The following is a 20,475-nucleotide window of genomic DNA, read 5'->3' as shown; positions in this document are numbered from 1 at the left end:
AAACAAACAAAAAAATGAAGCGGACATAATAGTACACAGCTGTGATCTCAGCATTCGGGAGACTGAGGCATAGGATTGTAAGCTGAAGGCCAGCTTAGGCTACATAGTAAGATGCTGTCAAGAAAGGCAAGAGAGAGAGAGAGAGCGACAGAGAGGAGAGCTGGGAAAACCCAGCCTGCCGTTCTGGATCCATAGACACACTTCTCACACTTGCTCTTGAGTTTGCTGAATTGCTAACTAGCACAGGAACAGCTAAAAAGGTGAGCTGACCGCAAGATTCCACACACCTACAGCACCCTGACCCTGCACACCACTCCCACCACCATGAAGCACAGAAGCCAGCAGTGTCGAGGTGGAAAGGAGACAGTCTTGCCAACCATCCCTGACATGGTTGAGCTAAGTCAAAGACAGCCCAGGACGGAAGGAGACACCTCCAGCAACACAGTCTAGCCAGAACCCTCCTGTTGCCCAGTCACTATCTTACCGAACATTTTTTAGCATGTACAAAACTTCTGACGGCAGATGAGAGTTCTTCACATCAAACTCTGTAAGATCAGCCTCTAGCAGGGAGGGTGGGGGCTCTTTTGGCTGCAAAGTAGGGTATTCTTTCTTAAAGCGTAGAAACCTACAAGGTAGAGACACTTAGGAAAGAATGGAGGAGCCCAAACCCAATACTTTGAGCACTCTGAAGCCCCAAGGAGCTCTGCTTTGGTGTGTCCTGACGTGGGAGAAGCCACAGTTGTGTTTAGGACCTGCGAGGAATTCCCAGTACCTCTTGGCCAAAGAAAGCACTTTGGTTCTCTTCCTGACCCGCTGCCGAGGTGGAGCTGTATTCCCAACCAAGGTATGGGGAAGCGTGGTCACCTGTGGAACCAAGAGAAAGACTGAGTGCTGACCTGGGGACTGGCAAGGTCTACGCTCTCAGCATCAGGGTCTGTCCCCAGGACCTGCCTATGAGTTGCTGTCTTCCTGACCTCAGCTACTAGGAGCTGCTCTCACCAACCCCCACCTGCCGGGCTTCTTGAAGAGGCTATAGCAGTCAAGGAGGAAGGGATATCATTTGCACAAGGGCACAGCACAGTCCCATACCCCACAGTATGGTCCTCACTGCCCTCAAGTGACCACGTCTTCAGAGCTCTGTGGCTCCATGCCTCTGGTAAAACTCCTGAGGTGTGTAGGAGAGAGCAGAAGGGACCAGCTGTGGCAGTTCACCAAAGGCAAAGATTCGGATTAGCCTTCTTATTCCTGGCCACCAATTCCTGACCCTCAGTGCAGGAGGACCATACGTTTATGATTCGGAACCCCACATGAAAAAGAGGGCTTTTGGGCTGGAGAGATGGCTCAGTGGTTAAGAGCGCCGTCTGCTCTTCCAGAGGTCCTGAGTTCAATCCCCAGCAACCACATGGTGGCTCCAAACCATCTGTAATGAGATCTGGCGCCCTCCTCTGGCGTTTGGATATACGTGGAGGCAGAAAGTTGTATACATAATAAATAAATATATAAAAAAAAAGAAAAGAAAAAGAGGGCTTTTTACCTTAGGACAAAGGAGGCCATTAGGAAACTGTACTGCTCCACCTAGGTCCCCAGGAGCTAGGTAGAGTCCTTCCTTGGCTCAGCCTTCCAAATCTGGCAGTGACCACTGATCTTGGAGCAAACACATGCCCCCTGTGCCTGTCCGTACTGTACCCAGGGATATCCCTGGAAAGCAGTTTCCTATCCTATTTCTTGTTAACACAAACCTGAAACTCAGAAAGCACCCTTCTCCTTAGCACTTGCCAAAGCAGTTCAGGTGTTTCAAGCCAGACAGATAGAAACCCACCTGCACCATAACTCCAAGTGAGGGATTTCCAGGTAAAAATGTATTGCTTCCTCTGGGGAAGTAGATAACTAAGACTTAAAACATCTCCTAAACTTGTACCCAGTGGCAGGAGTCATGGGACCAGAGGAGAGGAGGCAGCTCAGGAGCCTCAGGGCCTGGGAAGCAGCAGGTCCACATTCCAGAAGAGACACTTGCCCAGTGGCAGCGCACACTCCTTTAATCCCAGCACCCCAGGGCAGAGGCAGGCAGATCTCTAAGTCTGAGGCCAGCCTGCTACATAGTTCCAAGACAGTCAGTGCTACACATAGAAACCCTGTCTTGAAAAACAAAAAAAAAATGGGGGCCTGGAGAAATGGCTCAATGGTTGAGATCACTGGCTGATCTTTCAGAGGACCCAGGTTCAACTTCCATATGGCAGCTTATAACTACCTATAACTCCAGTTTCAGGGGATCCAACACCTTAACACAGACATACACACAAGCAAAGCACAAATGCACATTAAATAAATATAATAAATAAATTATTTAAAGAGCGAGAGAAAGAGACTCTCACCACCTCCACCTTGTGCAACCCAGGGCTTCCATACAAGTTACCTTCCTCATAATCTTTCGGCCATAAAACATTACTTTGTCTCTCTTCCGGAACCTGTACTGAGGAGTGGGCTCTGCTTGTCCTGTGAGAGGAGGGAAGGGGCATGGTGAGAAGGCAGGGATCTGGATACAGTCTTGAATGGGTAGGCAGTGAACACAATTGAACCAGCACAAGACAGGCCCTGAAGGCGCTGACAAGAAACCATGCTCCCGATTGCCCTATCCCCTGCTGCTGCTCAGGCAGCAGGTGTCAGCAGTGACTTTGGGGACTCATCTTAGCAGAGTCAGGACTTCTGTTCTTACTGGATCCTAGCTTTGGAAAGAGCAGAAAAGGGTAGGGCAGACTGGACCTCAACCTGATCCTATGGAGGTGACCATATTTCAACAAGGCTTTGAGGGAAGCTCCCAGAAGCTCCAAGTACCCCGTAAGACACAAATGCAGAGCCCCACCCTGTCCCACTGCTCAGCCAGAGTCCAAACGAAGATACTTACGCAATCTGCTCACCCTTCTGTACACTAAAAAGATGGCAACACTAACAAAGGCCAGTGTTATGAGGGCTCCGATTCCAATCCCGACCAGCTACACAGGATGGGAGATAGACAATAGGGTCAGTAGGGCCAATCACAGCCACAGGCCAATCACAGCCCAGTCCCTGGGAAGCCCATAGTGATTACCATGGTGAACTGTGAAGACTCCTCCATGAAATGCAGCCCCCAGGAGCTCAGAGTACTCCCCAAACAATAGCCACCCTGAGGAAAGAACAGACAGGGTGCCCAGTTGCTCAGCCTGGGCTTGGTCAGAGAACAAGAGTAAACTCAGAAGCTAAGGGGGAAGTCAATAGCCCTGAAGATTTTTGAGAAATGGAGCCTACCAGACAACTTGGTGGAGAAGGCATTTACTGCCCAGTCTGATGACCTGAGTTTAATCCAGGAGACCCATATGGTGTCAGGATAGAACAGATTTCCATAAATTTTCCTCTGACCTCCACATTCATGCCATTACATTTGCATAGCTATACATACACACACATAGAGAGGAATATTATATATATACACATATACATATATATGTATATATATATTAATTTTAGAGAAATGATCTTGTCAGGGGTGCCAAGACCCTCTGAGCGCAACTGCAAAAACAGAAAAGCAAATCCCAGCACTCGGGAGGCAGAGGCAGGCGGATCTCTGCGGGTTCGAGACCAGCCTGGTCTATAAGAGCTAGTTCCAGGACAGGCTCCAAAACCACAGAGAAACCCTGTCTCGAAAAACCAAAAAAAAAAAAAAAAAACCAGAAAAGCAGCAACGTGTCTCCTTTGGCACTGGGATGAGTAGGCACAGTAGCTATGCTATTGGCAGCTGCCATGCATGATAATGCAACAACTTCCAGCTCTCCAATCCTCAAGAAGCAGGCCTGGGGAGGTCAAAGTCATCTCTTGGAACCCTCTGGATACCAATAGGACCAGGGTTGCAAATTCCAAGATCTATGAGAGCCCATTCAGAATAAATGCTCAGACACTCCTAAGAGTGTGTAAAGTTACTGACACCCATGTTCATTTTGGTCCCAGCTACCTGAAAGGCTGAGTAAGAGGATCGTGCACACCCAGGTTCAAGCCCTGCCTAGACAACCAGTGAGACCAAGTTTTAAAAACAAAAAAAGAATGGAGAACAAAAAGAAACCCCAAGGGAAGATGCATTGGGATTTAGAGATATCTAAAATCAGTTCACATGCCAAAGAAGAAATGAAAGGAAGGTTCTGCCTCTACCCCTCTGCTGTCTACAGGAAGCCACTGCAGGACTTCAGTTGTCCAAGGAAGGGAAGGAGGCAGGAGAGCAAGGGCTCAGGATATAAGGGTAAATGAGTGGCCAACAGGGGAAGCTGGTTCATGGTGGGGAGGGTTACATGATTTAGTCCACCACGTTGGAAGCCAATCTATTGGAAAAAGGGCCTCTTATTGGTTCCTGGCCTCCCAGCTAGCTTAGACCCGAAATAATCACAAAGAAACTGTATTGATTAAATCACTGCTTGGCCCATTAGCTCTAGCTTCTTATTGGCTAGCTCTTGCATTAACTTAACCCATTTCTATTAATCTGTATATCACCGCCACGTGGCTGTGGCTTACTGGGTAAAGTTCCCAGTGTCTTCTCTGGTAGCTCCATGGCTTCTCTCTGACTCCACCCTTCTTTCTCCCACCATACAGCCTAGCTTTCCCTGTCTAGTTCTGTTCTTCCCTGCCATAGGCTCAAAGCAGTTCTTTATTCATTAACCAATAAAAGCACCACATAGACAAAAGGACCTCCTACACCATTTCCCAAATGCTAAAGACAGAAGAAATCTGACCTGCAGCTGTCCCTCGGTCCTCCAGTCCTCACCTACCCTGTCCTCTCGAGCAGCAGTCAGGAACTGAATAGGGCCAGCGCCCACCTACTCATCCTTTGCAGCTTCTACCTAACTGCCAAGGACCAAAGCCTAGCTTTAAAAACAAACAACAAACAAGTCTCAGACTCAGCAATCCCTGCCAAAAAACCCAAGGAGAGCTGAAGGCCACTCAGGAAGGAACCCCAAAGGCACAGGTCTGCCTCAGAACAGAGTAAGTGGGTTGCCTAGAAAACAGCCTTGTGATCTTAGTTCAGGAGACAAACAGCTGAATATTGGTTAAGGGAGGGAAGAACATGTCCCAATAAGTATGTTCTTAGGTAACTGCATCATTGAGTGACTGTCCCAGGGTGCATTTACACAAGCACTGTTATCCCACCAAGCAATACAATCTGTGGGATCAATATTGCATGTGCTCTATTGTGCAATGTACAGCCAGTACGCTTTTAGTTTCAAAACTAAGGCACTCAACTTCCCTTCTCCTCTGTTCCAGCTCAGCTCTCAAGACTGGGGTGTACAAGAGCACCCCAACCGCACCTTCTACTTTCCTCTGAGCTTGCCTTATCCAAAAAAAAAAAAAAAAAAAAAAACACCTGCCTGCATACACAGTCTACCACAGTGCACCACCTCAGCCCAGTCTAGCTTTTACGGTTATTCTAATGGATCCACTCTTCTGGTTTAAAAATGGAGGTGTGGGGTATAGTGGCACACACCTTTAGTCCCAGCACTTGGGAGGTGGAGGCAGGACAATCTCTGTGAGTTCAAGGCCAGCCTGATCTACATAGAGACTACTAGAGATGTGTAGATCAACCCTGTCTCAAAACAAAACAACCACCAAAATACTACTTCTAATAAAGGCCTTTGGGATGTGTTGACTTGAGAAAAAGACCTCAGATACCAAAGTTCTATAAGAAAGCAGGAAGTAACAACTGCAACCTTAAGGGAAGAAAATAAGGCTTCAGTAATAACTTAATAGCCAGGTTCCATTGTCCAGCCTGTCAGTAACAAGTGTCAAAGCTCTGATAGGGAAACACATTAAGTCACCATTCCCACATTTTCTTGGTCTTCTAGGAGCTTCTGTAGAAACCTGAGGCAAAGGATTCTTCTGTCCTCTAGTAATGTTCTCACCCACGCCTGGTCTACCTACCTTAAGGCAGACATCTTGGTCTTTCTGCATGACTGAAAGCAAGGCAATGTGGAGGGCGAGAAGGAGACAGGCTGAGACCAAGCTGCTCTCCCTGAACCTTTGCAGCAGGACAGCTGTGGTTCCAGCCTTGCCAGCTCCTTTCCAAGTCAAACGCTCTTATTGGAAGGGACTCGAGAACTCTGTGCTCCAAAACAAGTTGTTTTCCAGAAGCGTCGGCTCTCTGTGTGCTTCCGTCTCCTGTAAACAGCCCTCACGTGGTCTAAAGGGAACCCATAACTGTGGCTCGGGGTGGGAATGAGAGTGGCGGGGGGGGGGGGGGGGGGAGGTAGAGAATTGAGCGACAGTCAGGGATCAAGCAACCACCCAGAAAGGGACAGCGGCTGGAATGGGGGAGGAGAGAAGTCTAAGTTGGCTGACAGTTCAGGGAGGGGAGGTGGGAGAGCTTGAGACTGGCGGCACAGATAAGAGAGTGGTTCAGGAACGCGGCGAACAACAAGCTAATTGGAGGGAGACTAGGAGGGGGTGACCGACTGGAGGGTGAGCCTCACCCGGGAGCCTTGATATCGCCAAGAGGAGAGACGAGGGATGGGGCGTGGAGGCTTTACAGCTCAAGAAAGATCCGGGCCAACAGGGGTCACAGCCCAAAAGGGGTCTCGATTAGGATGGGTGAGGGACGGGAAGGTGGTTATAGCCTAGGAGTGATCACGGGAGCCTTGACAGCGAGGGTGGGAAAAGGAGGGCATGATATCCAGGAGAAGCGTGAAGGGCGAGGAGGGGCCCAGTCACAGCGGGTAGCGTGTGAACATGCAGCGCAGGCACAGTGGGTGTGTTGGGGACCAAGGATTGTTAACTAGAGGGCCACTAGGACCCAAGTAGACTTGGCCACGCGCCAGACCGCCGTTCACTGGCCTAGTCCCCCAACAGTGCGTCAATCCCGGAAGCCACGGCTCGGTAGTGACTCGAAGGGTCCACAAGCCCCGACCCCCAGACCTAGGGCAGCACCGATGACGCCCGCGCCTGTCCGGCAGCCGACCTTCGGCGCCGCGGTTGTGAACGTCCGGTCGCGGGGCTGACGAGGGCCAAGAGCGATCTCTGCACAGGCCAGCCCTAGATCGCCACCTCGCGGCGCAGGGTGAACATGCACGGCCGCGCGCGCTCCACATCCGGTTCTGCGCGGTTGAGGCTGGGTATTGGGCACGCTGGCGACCAATCCGCGAGGCTCTTGCTGCGGAGTGGCTGGCCCCGCCGACGGCCGGAAACGCAAGGGTGGACATTGCAGTGGTAGTTTTATACTATTCGGGTCGGGGGATCGGTGTCTGAGCGGTCTCAAGTCGGAAGCGACAAGGGGCCTGCGGGCCGAGCTCGAGAGCCATCAGCCCAGGTCAGTTTGTGCGTTTCCGTTTGGCGCCTCCCCTGCGGAGTTCTTCAGGGTCCGGGATCTTTCATGATTAGGAGTAGTCTCCACTTTTGGGGTCTTGGGTCATCTGCACCCGCAGGGCCCACAGCACTCTCTGCTCGTGAGTTCTAGGGTGCCGAGTCCCTCCGGCTCTGATTGGCCCCCTCAACTGCCTTGTTCTTTCAGAGCTGTCTTCTGCAGAGCCCGGCATGGGTTTCCTGACGGCGGTGACTCAAGGCCTGGTGCGGGGAGCGGACAGGATGAGCAAATGGACAAGCAAGCGGGGACCACGCACCTTCAACAAGGGCCGAGGTGCTAAGAGAACGGGCATCTATGCCTCAAATGGAAAGTTTGTGCAGATAAAGGAAATGGTTCCAGAATTTGTCGTCCCAGACTTGACCGGCTTCAAGCTCAATCCCTATGTTAATTACCGAGCTCCTGCGGGCGTAGATACACCCCTGACCGCCAAAGCGCTCTTCCTGGAAACGGTGGCACCTGCTATTGAAAAAGACTTTAAAGAAGGAACTTTTGATGCGAACAACTTGGAGAAATATGGCTTTGAGCCCACACAGGAAGGCAAGCTGTTCCAGTTGTATCCTAAGAATTTCCCACGCTAGAAAACTGTGACAGAGACCAAAAGTTTGCCTATGAAGTGGATACAATCTAAGCCTTCGATTCTGAGTGTCTCAAAAAAGAGGGGCAGCTTCTTTGTGCAATTCTATTAAAGGCCTTTGGTAACTTGTGCAATGTGTGTTTTGAATCAAGTCACTGAAGTGAACCGCAAGGCAGAATCCATGCAGTAGCTAGAGTCCATAACAAATTCCAACCGAGTCAGGTCTGGTACCACTCTGGCTCCTTGTCAGAGAGCAGTAAGTATCCCCAAGGAAAGCCTAAAGATGGAAGTGAGGAGAGCAATCAATGCCAAACTGCTTTTTCATGACCACTGTACCTGATTCATCACAGTTCCTCAGATGTTATATGTCCCTTTAAGACTTAGCTGACCCTAAGTTGGATCCCTGGGTCCCATGCTAGGAGATCCAACAGTGGTATTTGTGTACTCACACAAAAATTAATAATAAAAAACCCAAATAACTTAGGGGCTACAGGCTAGAGATGGTCCAGGGGTTAAGAGTACTGCCTGCTCTTCCAGTGCACACAAGGTGGCTCCCAACTGTCATTCAGGTGATCCAACATCCTCTTCTAACCTCTGGGAGCACAGACAGACACATAGATGGAGCACAGAAAAGCACTCATATACATAACAGTTTTTTGTTTTTCTAGATAGGGTTTTTCTGTGTAGTCCTGGCTGGACTCAAACTGAAATCTGCCTGCCTCTGCCTCCAAAAGGGTGGGATTAAAAAGGGTGTGTGGGCACCACCACTTGGCTTTTAAATCAATCTCTCTCTCTCCCTCTCTCTGTTTTTAAGACAGGGTTTCTCAGTAGCTATGGAGCCTGCCCTGGAACTAGCTCTATAGCCCAGGCTGGCCTCAAACTCACAAAGATCTGCCTACCTCTGCCTCCTGGGTGCTGGGATTAAAAGGCATACACCACCACTGCTCAGCTGTTTTTCTGGTTTCTTGAGACAGGGTTTCTCTGTGTAACAAGCTGTCCTGGAACTCATTTTGTATACTAGCCTGGCCTGGAACTCACAAAGATCCACCTGCCTCTGTCTCCCGAGTGCTAGGATTAAAGGCATGTGCTACCACTACCATGCAGATGGATTTTTTTTTTTAACTGAAAGGTTTAGGATCTTATTGGGTAAGAGCATATATTCTTTTTTGTTTGTTTGTTTTTGTTTTTCGAGACAGGGTTTCTCTGTGGCTTTGGAGCCTGTCCTGGAACTAACTCTGTAGACCAGGCTGGTCTCGAACTCACAGAGATCCGCCTGCCTCTGCTTCCCAAGTGCTGGGATTAAAGGCATGCGCCACTATCGCCCGGCAAGAGCATATATTCTTGCAGAGGACCCAAATTTGGCTCCCACATAGTGGCTCACAATCACCTGTAACGTTAGCTCCAGGGGGATCCACTGCCCTCTTCTGGCTTCTTCCAGAGTCCACACACAGAAATAAGCACACATATGATTACAATTTTTTAAAAAAATTAAAAAATTTGAAGTTATTTAATTAATATAAACAAGGACTTAAATACAAACGAAGGGCTGAACGTCAAAATATACCAAGATACTTAGTTTTAGAGCTGAAAAAAAACCCATTCACTGCCAAAACATAATCACAAAGGACATTCTCAAAGGCCAGCACTCCCAAGTCACATCCAGTATAAATGCAGAGTGCAGCCTCAAGCTTGCTCTGTCTTCCACTTCCAGAGGTGGAGAACATGGTTGTAAAAGGAGCAGGTGGCCAGGAGGCTGTTGTCACAATTCCCTCCACCAGAGGAGAGGCTGAGATCACACATCTTGGAAGAGGAGTCTAGCTGGCTGCTGCTTTTCATGTCCTCTGCTACTGGAAGGAGAGAAGCCTCCAATTCAGCTCTACTGGGTGTGTTAGCAGGGCCATCCATGTGGTGGTCCACTACTTGTTCATGGAAAGGCGCTGGTGGCTCCTCGGCAACCTTCAGACTGGAGCGGTCTGCATCTCTGGTTCCCATCTCATTCTGATCAAAGGAGCAGGTGGATGTAGGCTTCGTGGAATGGCAAAGAAGCCAGGACCAGTCAGCCCCATACACTAATGAGTTAGGCATTTCCTGGGATATTGAGACAGTCACGTCCTGCTTCTCCTCTGCAGCAAGAGACGAGAGGAAAACCAGTATTACTCAAAGCTAACCAGCCTCTACTTACGTCTCCCTCAGCTTCCACCAAGAGCAGCCAATCTATCAGCACACACATTCACTGTCTGCAGAAGAATGAAAATGTGCATGGGTGGGCAGAAAAGAAACCAGATATGCATTTTGCAATGTGCACTGTGCCTCTGAGATCAGCCAGGTCTAAACGACCCACAAACAAGGGCTTCCAAACTGAAGGGTTTGGCAAAGGCTTTCTAGAAGGTGGTGTAACTCATTCACAACGGACACAGAAGTAAGATGGAAGAGGACAGAAAAGAAATGGGGAGCAGAGAGCCAGAGAGATGGCTTGATGGTTAAGAGAACCTGCTGCTCTTGGAGAAGGCCTGAGTTCGGTTCACAGCACTCACACGGCAGGTGATAACTGCCGGTAACTCCAGTCCCGGAGATTCCTAAACCCTCTTCTGGCCTCCTCAGGCATCAGGCATGCACACAGTACCCATATATACATGCAGGCACTCACACATATACATAAAATATTTTTAAAAGAGAAAAAAATGGAGAACACATGTGGAGTACAGAGGCTAAGAAGACCACAGCAAGGGTGAGGAACGAATGGCAACAGCCTCTGGCTGTAGCCCAGTGGCTAGGAACTTGCAGCCCCAAGTAGGTCTGCAGAAGAAGTTTCTTTCTAGTAACTTCCCCAGACAGCCTGGCAAATGAGGAAAGTGTCAGAAATGAGCCAGTGCACATTACAATGGTATTGAGCCACAACAGTATGGAAGAGACATTACAGATAGAGAGAAAGGAAGTTTTTAAAAGAACATTAAGTGTAGAGGGCTTAATTTGAACTGCACAGAAACTCTGTGCAGGGGTGACTTGTGGTAGCATTCTCACTTACAGGCTTGGCAAACCAAGTCAGGAGGATGCAAACCTCTCCCATCAGTAGAGTGCCTTGCCAATAGTCAGTCCTTGAGAACACAGATGTGCACTGTAGTTCAAAGGCTCTGATTAGGTTGTGGTTGTCTTCTGATGAGGTGTTTTTATATATTATATTACAACAAGAGGTTTTCCCATAACACCGAGCTTTTTGTTTAGATTAGTTAGGGCACGAAGCTCTTGAAATTAGTTGCAGCCAAGTGACTAGTCTATGAAACAATTTTCATGTACTATGGGAACCTAGTTTGAATCATGATTTGAGTATTATAAAAAGAGCACTGGCTTTGCAATAAAGTATGTAGTTGTATCTCCTACTCTGCATCCCCTGTGTCCTGATTTCTGCAGCACTACCCAGGGTCATCCATAACCAAGGAGGTTGGGGAAGGGTCCCCAACAATTAAGGACAGAGCTGGTCCACAGTTCAGAAGCAAGGAGACAACTGGTAAAAGTGATCCTCAAGAACCAGCAGGGACACCAGATACGGGTGTTCCTGTCGTCCCAGTACTCAAGACACTGAGATAGGAGGATTGCCATTGAGTTCAAAACCAGCTTCAAGGGGGCTCAGAGGTTAAGAGCATTGCCTGCTCTTCCAAAGGTCCTGAGTTCAATTCCTAGCAACCACATGGTAGCTCACAACCATCTGTAATGAGGTCTGGTGCCCTCTTCTGGTCTGCAGGCAGACACGCAGGGAGAACACTGTATACATAATAATAATAATAAAAAAAAACAGCTTCAAATACATATCAAATTTGGAGCCAGCTTGTGTTGTTGCATGAGACCCTGTCTGCAAAACACACACAAATTAAAAATCTTTTTTAAAAAGTGAGATACAAAACTAAAAAGATACAAGGAAGTAGTGATTAAGGACTGGCAATTTAATGATGGGAGTCTGAGGTGTTTAGAGTGCTTCTTTTCAGAGGGAGAGTAGATAAAGAAACTATGATGGGAGAAGGAGGAGAGAAGGCGGCAGGGCTTGGAAAGAGAAAGGGTGATGGGAAATGGTTCTGATAATGTTAGCTCATGGTGTGGTTCACCAAGCAAATACAAGAATGTCCTACAGCACACCCTAGAAGAGAGGCTCTTTACCTACAGCCACAGGCAGAGTTAGGCTTAACTAATACCAGGTTCTGTGAGAAAGGGGACAAGAGGAAGGCAACACGTGTGAGACATGGGGAGACCAGAGTCCAAGCTGTTCAAGAGAAAGCAGGGCAGGGATGGCCATGTGACAAGGGGTAATGCTTCTGGACAGGGCCCCAGTGCAGTCAGAACAACTGATCTGGCCATGAGGAAATCAGGGCGAAAGTGGGTTCTTGAAATTGAAGTCCAGTGCTGCACAGGGCGGGGCTGTGGCATGTTCTGGGTGTGGTCTATGGAGAAAAATCAACTGATTCCCTACCCTGAGGCCAGCTCTACGTTCCCACTTACCAATGGCCTTCTGGCAGTTGAGAATCTTGAAACCATTGTACATGCAAGCCGCCAGGAGTAGGTGGTGGTAGACTGGGTGCCACTTGAGCCTCCACACGCCTCCTTGCACTGGCACATCTGCCAACGGCTGCTTGATGTTCCGAGTGTCCCAAAGCAGAACATGCTCATCATAACTAGAACCATACACCAGACATTGACATACAGGAAAGCCCATGCTCATATTGTCTCTAAGACCTTGTGGTGTCAGCAAACACCTCCCAAGTCCTGCTCCACTAATTTTTTTTTGAGACAGGGTCTCACTATAAAGCTTTGGCTGACTTGGAACTCATAGAGATCCAAACTGCCTCTGCCTCCTTGGTGCTGGGGTTAAAGTCCTGCACAAACTGCCTGTCTCATTTATCTTTAAGGACATAGGTAAGACCCACTTTCCGGACCCAGATACCTAAACTGTGGGTTGGTTGAGAGCTTTGGACGCAATCTTGAATCCTTGTGGAGAGGAGCTGCGGAATGCACAAAGCATCAGACCCACCCCAGGGACTCACCTTCCAGTAGCCAGTATATGTTCCTGATGGGGGTTGCTCTGGATGCTGCACACGCCCATGGAGTGTCTGTAGGCAAAGCGGAACAAGAAAGGTAGAGGATGAAATGTCCTAAGACAGGAGCATGGAGGGGCCATGCCCAAGCTGACCAGCTACCTTTTGCTAGTGAAGACAGGTGTGCCAAGAATCCTAGTGTCCCAGCCTCTCAGAAGGCAGTCATCTCCTCCTGTGAAAAGACAGAGAAGTGCATCAACAATGATAATGACAATGAGTCTGCAAGAAAGATCTTAGGTGCCTTTCCTGTGTGGTACCATGGTTAGAGCACCAAAAACAATCATTAGGCACTCTATCTTCCAATTGAGGGAACCTGGGTAGAAGATCAAAGCACTCTTTACCTCTTTAGAGGTCAGAAAAAGATTCCCTAGAACTGGAGTTACAGACAGTTGTGAGCTGCCACATAGATGCTGAGAACTGAACCTGAGTCCTCTGCAAAAACAGCCAGTGTACTTAAGCACTGTGTCATCTACATGGACCCCAGTAAAAACCACTCCTACCCTCCTCTGCTTAACAGGCCCCAGGCTCTGCCCTCCTGTTCTGTAATTTATACTTAACCAGAGATCCTCTTAAACTTCCGTCTATAAATCAGAAAATGTCACTTTTCTGCAGTTACTCTACTTCACTCCAGTCCCTCTGAGTGTGCAAAGCCCCCAGGCCTTGCCGGTGGTGGCAAGCCCTTCTATCTTCATGCTGGCTCTTCCCTCACACCGGGCACACCTGCTGTGGGGCCACTCCTCACCGCATACAGTTCCCGGGCACACTCGTCTTTCTTCTTTGTCCAGAACGTTACCACACCTCTGACCTCCATGCCGTTCCCTGCTCTCACACATCAGGCTTCCACTTTCCCCATCAACGTAAGCTTGGAGAGAACAGGCTGCTTGCTAAGGTACCCTACTACAAAAACTGTTGGTATTTCTGTTTGTGTGTCTGTTTGGTTTTGGTTTTTTAGCTTGGAGGAGGGTTGTGTGTTTGGTTTTTGTTTCAATTATATTTGGTTGGAGGAAATAAAGGTTATTGTGTTTGGCTTTGTTTTGAGACAGTATGGCTGGACGTGTAGCTCCGTCTATCATCAGAATAACAGCAATCCTCCCTTCTCAGCCTCCCAAGTACTGGGATTAGAGTGAGCCTCCATGGCAAACTCAGTAAGTACCTGAGAGTGAATAAAGACGTAGAACTAATCCTAGAATTAAAGAACTTAAAAAAATAGGTGGGGGAAAAACCTTCAAAAATGAACTCTTCATGGTTCTTAGAAAATTCATTCAAGGGTATAACAGCAAATGACACAGATTGGAATCTACCCCTGAAAAATAAAAGTCAGCACTATGTATATAATAATAATCATGGTAAGTGCTGGGGCCCATGAGAGATTAGACATGAACTGAGCTGGTGAAGATGGTGTTGGTGCAGGCTCCTCACTAGAAACAGAACCAAAAGCATGGTTTAATCCCAACACTCCGGAAGCAGAGGCAGGCGGACCTCTGTGAATTTCAGGCTATACTACATGAGTTCCAGGACAGCCAAAGCTACATAGAGACGCTCTGTCTCAAAAACACAAAAACAAAACAAACAACCAAACAAAAAAGATCAAAAAAGAAAGTTGGGACTAGACATACATGGCCCTGGGAATCTCAAGTATTTTAAATTTTATTCTGTCTTTTCTAAGTCAGCCCTTCCCGGCTCACATGACTTAGCTCCTCCACCGGGGAGAGAAGTCACCCAATTTTGTTAATTTCTCATTCACATATAAACAGCACCAAAGTGATAAACCATTCAAAAACAGGAAACCTACCTATTTCCCTCGTGCCTTCTTTCCTTTTGGAAGGGAAGCTATATCTAGAAAAGGACAAACCTAAAATCTGTGAGAAAGTCTACAGAAGTGGGATGTGGAGCAGCCATAGCTGTTGACCAGAGGATGTACCTTCCACAGACAGTCAGTCCTAAGGCCTCACATATTCTGAACCACAGCTTTGGTCTAGCCCTATCTTCTCCTCTCCCTGTCTTTAACAAGTCTTCATCAGAGAGGACTATACCGATGTCCAACTCACCTGAATACACGAGTTCTGTGCGCCAGTAATTGAAAGCAGCAATCCAGGCCTCAAACTGATGGGCCGGCCATGAAGCCACAAGCTGCAGTTCAGCCGCTCCCTCATTAACCATCAGGAGATGCAGCTGCCCCTTAGAATCACTGCTAATGATCTTCAAGGGCTGGTCTCTGGCCCTAGAACCCAGTAGCCAAAGGAGAGCCTATTAAACTCTACTCACCATCCTTTTCTGGTTTTCATTTGTTTGTTTTAGAGACGGGTTCCAGTAGCCTAGGTGGGTCTTACACTTGAAAGCCACCTGTCTCAGTCTCCTGAACGCTAGCATTACAAGAAAGAACCATCACAAACATTCTCTTCTAGTTCCCATATATGCCGCAGGAGACATTTCTCAGGCAGCATATAACCATACCTCCAAGAGAGCCTCTTGGTATCTGGTAAAGGATGAAACTATGGCAGTTTGTCACTGAAACCCCGGCTGGCTTCTCTTGATGATGGCATCATCACTACTTATTCAAAATGCTGTGATTTTCTGTTTTTAAGGATAGGACTGATAGTACACCCAGGTTTTAGGAACCAAACTAGCAGAAGGTAGCTTTAATTCTTCCTGAAATAGAAACAGACATTGTTCCTCGGGAGACTCAGACCCCCACCAAACCTGACTCTTACCTTCCAGGTTTCCCTGTTGACCAATCTAGGGACAAGGACAGACTTCTCTCCTCCAGGGTATGGCTGGATATTGGTTGTAGGGTGTAACTGTTCTACTGGAAAGAAAAGGGACACCCTTGTCTAGGCAAACCTCCATTCCCTGGGTGAGCAACATGCACCAGCTACTGTTTGTTTTTGAGACGGGGTTCCCTATGTTGCTCATATTCATCTTGAACTTTCAAGTTCAAGCAGTCCTTTCATGGCAACTCTGCAACTGGTAGTAGAGGCAGGCTCTGCCTTACCTGGGTTTTTGGTGTTATTTATGCTTTAATAGTGCTAGATGTGGAACTTGAGGCCTCAATGCATGCTAGGCAAGCAGTCTGCCACTAGGCTCCACCCTCAGCCCAGAATTAACATTTCCTCTAAGAGTGAGCTCTTGCCACTTATCAAGCACAGTATAGCACCTGAAGCCATGGAAACTCCAGCTCCAGGGGACCTGACACCTTCTTCTGGCCTCTGTGGGCATGACACTCTCACTCAGAAACCCCAGTCACACAATTAAAAATAAAAACAAAATCTTTTTAAAAAGACCCCCTTTCTTTTTTAAAGAGGGAGAGGGAAAGGGAGGAAAGGGGAGAGGGAGAAGGGGAGGGAGGGAGACCCTTTTCACACGAGAGATTTACTGGTATTCTTAGCCTTGGTATAAACCCCAGACATGCTTGCAGTGCAGTTCCTACAGAAACCCAGACCTGTAGACAACCTTCTTTTGGGATACTTCAGGTGATCTCATCTCACCAAAACCCCATATAACTTAAAATAGACTCTATAATTTCTTAAAACATTTATAACAAAGTCTATCACGGAAGAGACCAGCCTAGGAAAATTGCTCCATCAGTACAGACCCCTCATCAACACTCTCCACTAAGGTCCCTTTCCCATTAAAGCATGACCCATCACTGACCTCATATTCTGTCAGGCGGAGCAGCTCTACAGATCCACTGGCATTTGCCAAGCCTAAAAGTATGTGGCCAGACACTGGGATATGGCACCTGATGGGAGAACGCAGGAATACAATCACGGCTTGGAGGAACATCATGAACTCCAGTGATGTGTTATATTTCCTTCCCCAAATCAGGTTAGAGCCAACTGTTCTGTCTCCAAAGGCTTTCCAGGTTATAAACCTGGACCTCACATTGCATCCCAGACTAATCCTGAGTCTGGGTTTGGGAAACTGACCAGGGAAATGTCAAGCAGGGCTTTCTACCTCCTAAGGGCAGCAAATGATGGAACCCAGAGTTCAGTTCCCTGTTTCCATGAAGGTCCCTAAGGCATCATCCAGGCTTTCAGACCAGGTGGGGTTACCTGTATCCTACCATTTCATGTCCAGGATGGCAGAAGAATCCCTTCTATGGACCTCAACCAGAGGTTTTGTAGTGTTGTCCTCATTGAAACTGTACAGGTAAAGACGACCTAAACGAACTTGAGGCTCGTTGACATCCAGGGCAGGCTACAGAATATACATATTTCCTGATTACCTTAACAAATACCGAGATCACAAAGGATGGAAAACAAAACTAGAACAAAAAGGGCCAGGACAGAGACTAGCTTCTGACCGAAGTGGAAACTCTCAGTTTCTGAGAAAAGAATCTCTTTTCCTCCAAGTGTTCAATAAACAGGGGAGCTCTCCCGGAGCCAGTACAGCCAGGACCGCCCGGACGGACCTGCCTGCAGTTACATGGCTACAATCCCACTTGGTTTCGCAAGTTCAGAGAAACCTTCCGGAGAGAGGCATGGTCCTGAAAGGTCCCACTTTACTTTCCCATTAGTTCTCACAGTTCTCCTTTTATGGAGGCCAGTAGTCCCTCTCCTGCCCTGGCCTGACCCTCCCAGCCGTGCACCTGGTCCTCGGGCGTTCGCAGCTGGTAGGTTCCGCAGGCCATCAGGTGCTGGCAACCCTCTACTGGACACCACTCCACCGAGTCCGCAGTAAGTTCCGTGTCCACTGCCTGCAGAGTCTGCAGCATGCCTGACCAGCTACCCGCCATTAAGTCAAAACCAAAAGATGCATGCGCGACACAGGCTCTCCACTTTCCTAAGTCACGTCCGACCCTGGGAAGAAATTTCCGGTCTGGAAGAGAGACAGCGGAAATGCTGCGCCCCCTATCTACCGGAGGACCGCAGGAAACAGTCTTGCTAGGGTCGTGGAGCAAAAAGCAATGGCTTAGGGAAAGAGGAATCTACCTGATCTCAAGTAGATGCAGAAGCCCTCAAGAAAATTCCTGTATTGTAAATAACAGTTGGCTTGGGGAAACGAGTTTTTTACTCCTCGTGATTCCAACTACGTCCCAAAAATATATGTATGTTGAAGTTAAGCCCCAGTAACTCATAACTTTGGAAACGTGGTCCTTTATAGTGACAAAATGATGCTCCAGTGACCTCTGATCCAATAGTCTTCATGTAGAAAAATTTAGAAACATGCAGAGGACTTAATGTGTGCCCTCTGAAGTCTGAAACAATGCATAAAGGAGCCCAGAATGCTATCACATGTAGACTTGCAACACCTTTCCCCAGCACTTGCAGTGGCTGTGGCAGCAAGAACCTTGATTAAACCATGAGACAGACCCAAGAGACAATAATCTCTAGCTTTAGTCCAACTAGATTTGGCACTTAGTTACAGCAGCTCCAGGAAGCAAGTTCACAGGACACCTGGGTATCCAGTCTGGGAATGGAAGCAGGGATATGGCTATTTACCCAGCTTGCAGATTAGTTAGCAGCTGAAGCAGAGGAACCTACATTTTGAATAGATCTCAATCCCTCCAGCACTATAAATAGCCCCAACACATTACAGAAGGGAAAGGGTTCCATAACTGAACCACCAGAACATTCACACAACAGTCTAGATAAGCAGCTACAAAGAACAAAAGGTAGGGATAATCGGAAGGGGAAGGCAGGGATGGCAACAGACATGGGAAGACACCAAGTGGCCTGATATACCTTCACTGCACAGTAGCACCTGTACTAGCAGGTGTGGAAGTTGATTGGAAGAACCCAAAGGCAAGCCTAGCTCATACCATCACCTTTACCAGCAATGCTTCTAGGTCAGCTGTGCAATCCTGAGTGTTCTCTAGGTAGAAATTCCTGATGCAAAGTTCAGTGCAAAGCAGCCACTGTTGGTCAGGGGACAGGGACAAGATAAAGTCCCAAACCAGCCATTCTTAAAGATACAAGCAATTATCAGTTTGTAGCCTAGATGGCCCATCCCAAGAAATTTAACCCACATGGGAACCTTTTACCACAACAGTCCTAGCCACTTAGTGTATCCAAGACATGAAGGGCTCAAGTTAGCTGCTGTTGGTAGCAATATTTTACAATATATATATAAAAGCACATTTCCCCTCCCCAATGACATTATACAGATTGACGTTCAACTTAGGATCTGAGCAGAGATCCCAACTATGCCAGCTAATAACGACCATGACCTTCAGAACAGAAACGGGAACGCTCCTTGGTATAGGTCTGACATAGGCACTTCTCCAAGCTGCAGGCCACTGTGTAATGTAAAAGCAGTCATAGGAGTGCTATTCATAAACATGAGACCAAAGGGTTGTGCTATGCCAGAGAATCAAGGAATGTGATAGAAATGCAATAGGGGCAATAGAGAAGAATATAGCAGAAACCTGCAGACCAACCAGGCCAGCAGGCAAGTAGCAGCTTGAAGCAGGAGGGATTATACCCTGAGAGAAGACTTCAGCAACACAGATGGGTTCATTTCTGCAAGTTACCAAATAGCCCTCAGATACCTGTGGGTCTCCCAAGGAACACAGGACTAGCTATCCTGGGGGCAAGAGTTCTGCAATGAATGAGGCACTGGCTCCACTTTGGCTGCCTAGCCCTCACTCACCCCAGTACCAACCAGCAATTCAGACTGGCTCCAAGGGTCTTTGTGCCTAAAGATGATCATTTGCAAATGTAGGAATATATAGGACTATGCTGGTTAGTTTTATGTCAACTCAACACAAACTAGAGTCATTTTAGAAGGCAATTATGAAAATGCCCCCACCAGATTGGCCTGTGGACAAGCCTGTACTGAATTTTCTTGATGACTGATTTGGGAGGCCCCACTTCACTATGGGTAGAGCCACCACTGGGCTGGTGATCTTGGGTGCTTTATAAAATCAGACTGAGCAAGTTGTGAGGAGCAAAATAAGCTTCAGTGAACAGTGATGTGGAACTGCAAGCTGATAGAATCCCTCTTCTTTCCAGGTCATGGTGTTTTTATCACAGCAAAAGAAACCCTAACTAAAACAAGCACCTTTAGTAACCAAAGCAGTAATCACCTACTGGAACACTCGCACCTACCACCAGACAACGATCAGAGCCTCCCTTGTGCTCCTAGCTAACATTCTCTGAGGCTCAGAGGCCAACCTTCAAAACCATTTCCATTAAATCAGTTCCTCTCAAAAATAAGGTTGAGCCAGGCGTGTTTGCACACGCCTTTAATCACAGCACTCATGAGGCTGAGGCAGGTGGGTCTCTTGAGTTCAAAGCCAGCCTGGATACATATAAAGTTCCAAGACAGCCAGGACTAAATGGAGAGACACCGTCTCAAGGGAAGAGGAAAAAAAAAAGGCTGGACAACAGGGGTTTGAGCAAAGACTGGTCACAAGGATGATTCTACCCCTTTACTCTGCCTGTTTAGACATGACTCTGTGCATGCCTCTTAGTGGATTCCCACCCCCAGGAGCTTGACTACATGACAGT

At 47.8% G+C, this 20,475-nt stretch overlaps 3 protein-coding genes across 5 annotated transcripts in view; 1 reads left to right on the top strand and 2 right to left on the bottom strand.

Annotated features, from left to right (window-relative positions):
• Positions 1-6,143, bottom strand: part of Pnpla7 (patatin like phospholipase domain containing 7) — a 70,920-nt gene extending 64,777 nt beyond the window's left edge. For 2 of the 3 annotated variants that reach the window (XM_050155314.1, XM_050155315.1), the window contains exons 1-6: positions 5,935-6,135; positions 3,086-3,160; positions 2,903-2,990; positions 2,414-2,493; positions 773-864; positions 485-625 (exon numbers count right to left, since the gene is read on the bottom strand). In XM_050155314.1, the coding sequence (XP_050011271.1) occupies positions 485-625; positions 773-864; positions 2,414-2,493; positions 2,903-2,990; positions 3,086-3,160; positions 5,935-5,964 (506 nt within the window). In that variant the 5' untranslated portion in view covers positions 5,965-6,135. Of the gene's footprint in view, positions 1-484; positions 626-772; positions 865-2,413; positions 2,494-2,902; positions 2,991-3,085; positions 3,161-5,934 lie in introns of all 3 variants that reach the window. The other variant, XM_050155316.1, reaches the window with a different exon arrangement.
• Positions 6,144-7,152: 1,009 nt separating this feature from the next.
• Positions 7,153-8,072, top strand: Mrpl41 (mitochondrial ribosomal protein L41). The gene is made up of 2 exons (XM_050155324.1): positions 7,153-7,315; positions 7,517-8,072. Exon 2 carries the CDS (start codon positions 7,540-7,542, stop codon positions 7,945-7,947), a length of 408 nt encoding a protein of 135 aa, XP_050011281.1. The 5' UTR covers positions 7,153-7,315; positions 7,517-7,539; the 3' UTR covers positions 7,948-8,072.
• A 1,340-nt stretch (positions 8,073-9,412) lies between these two features.
• Dph7 (diphthamide biosynthesis 7) lies at positions 9,413-20,188 on the bottom strand. The gene is given in 10 exon segments (XM_050155322.1): positions 9,413-9,628; positions 9,630-10,066; positions 12,432-12,604; positions 12,974-13,039; positions 13,127-13,196; positions 15,073-15,245; positions 15,736-15,827; positions 16,676-16,763; positions 17,088-17,221; positions 17,613-20,188. Coding segments are annotated over 10 exon segments (1,512 nt in total). The 5' UTR covers positions 17,760-20,188; the 3' UTR covers positions 9,413-9,496.
• Positions 20,189-20,475: the final 287 nt, after the last annotated feature.

The sequence above is a fragment of the Alexandromys fortis genome, unplaced genomic scaffold (assembly GCF_014885135.2).
Source record: "Alexandromys fortis isolate MF-2015 unplaced genomic scaffold, M_Fortis_MF-2015_v1.1 scaffold_72, whole genome shotgun sequence".
In the NCBI taxonomy this organism is placed as follows: domain Eukaryota; kingdom Metazoa; phylum Chordata; class Mammalia; order Rodentia; family Cricetidae; genus Alexandromys; species Alexandromys fortis.
The sequence above is the reverse complement of the archived record's forward strand: the minus strand, read 5'-3'. Positions and strand labels throughout refer to the sequence as shown.

What these genes read in the sequence shown, in the direction of transcription:
- Mrpl41 (XM_050155324.1), top strand. Translation starts at nt 7,540, where the DNA reads ATGGGTTTCCTGACGGCGGTGACTCAAGGCCTGGTGCGGGGAGCGGAC.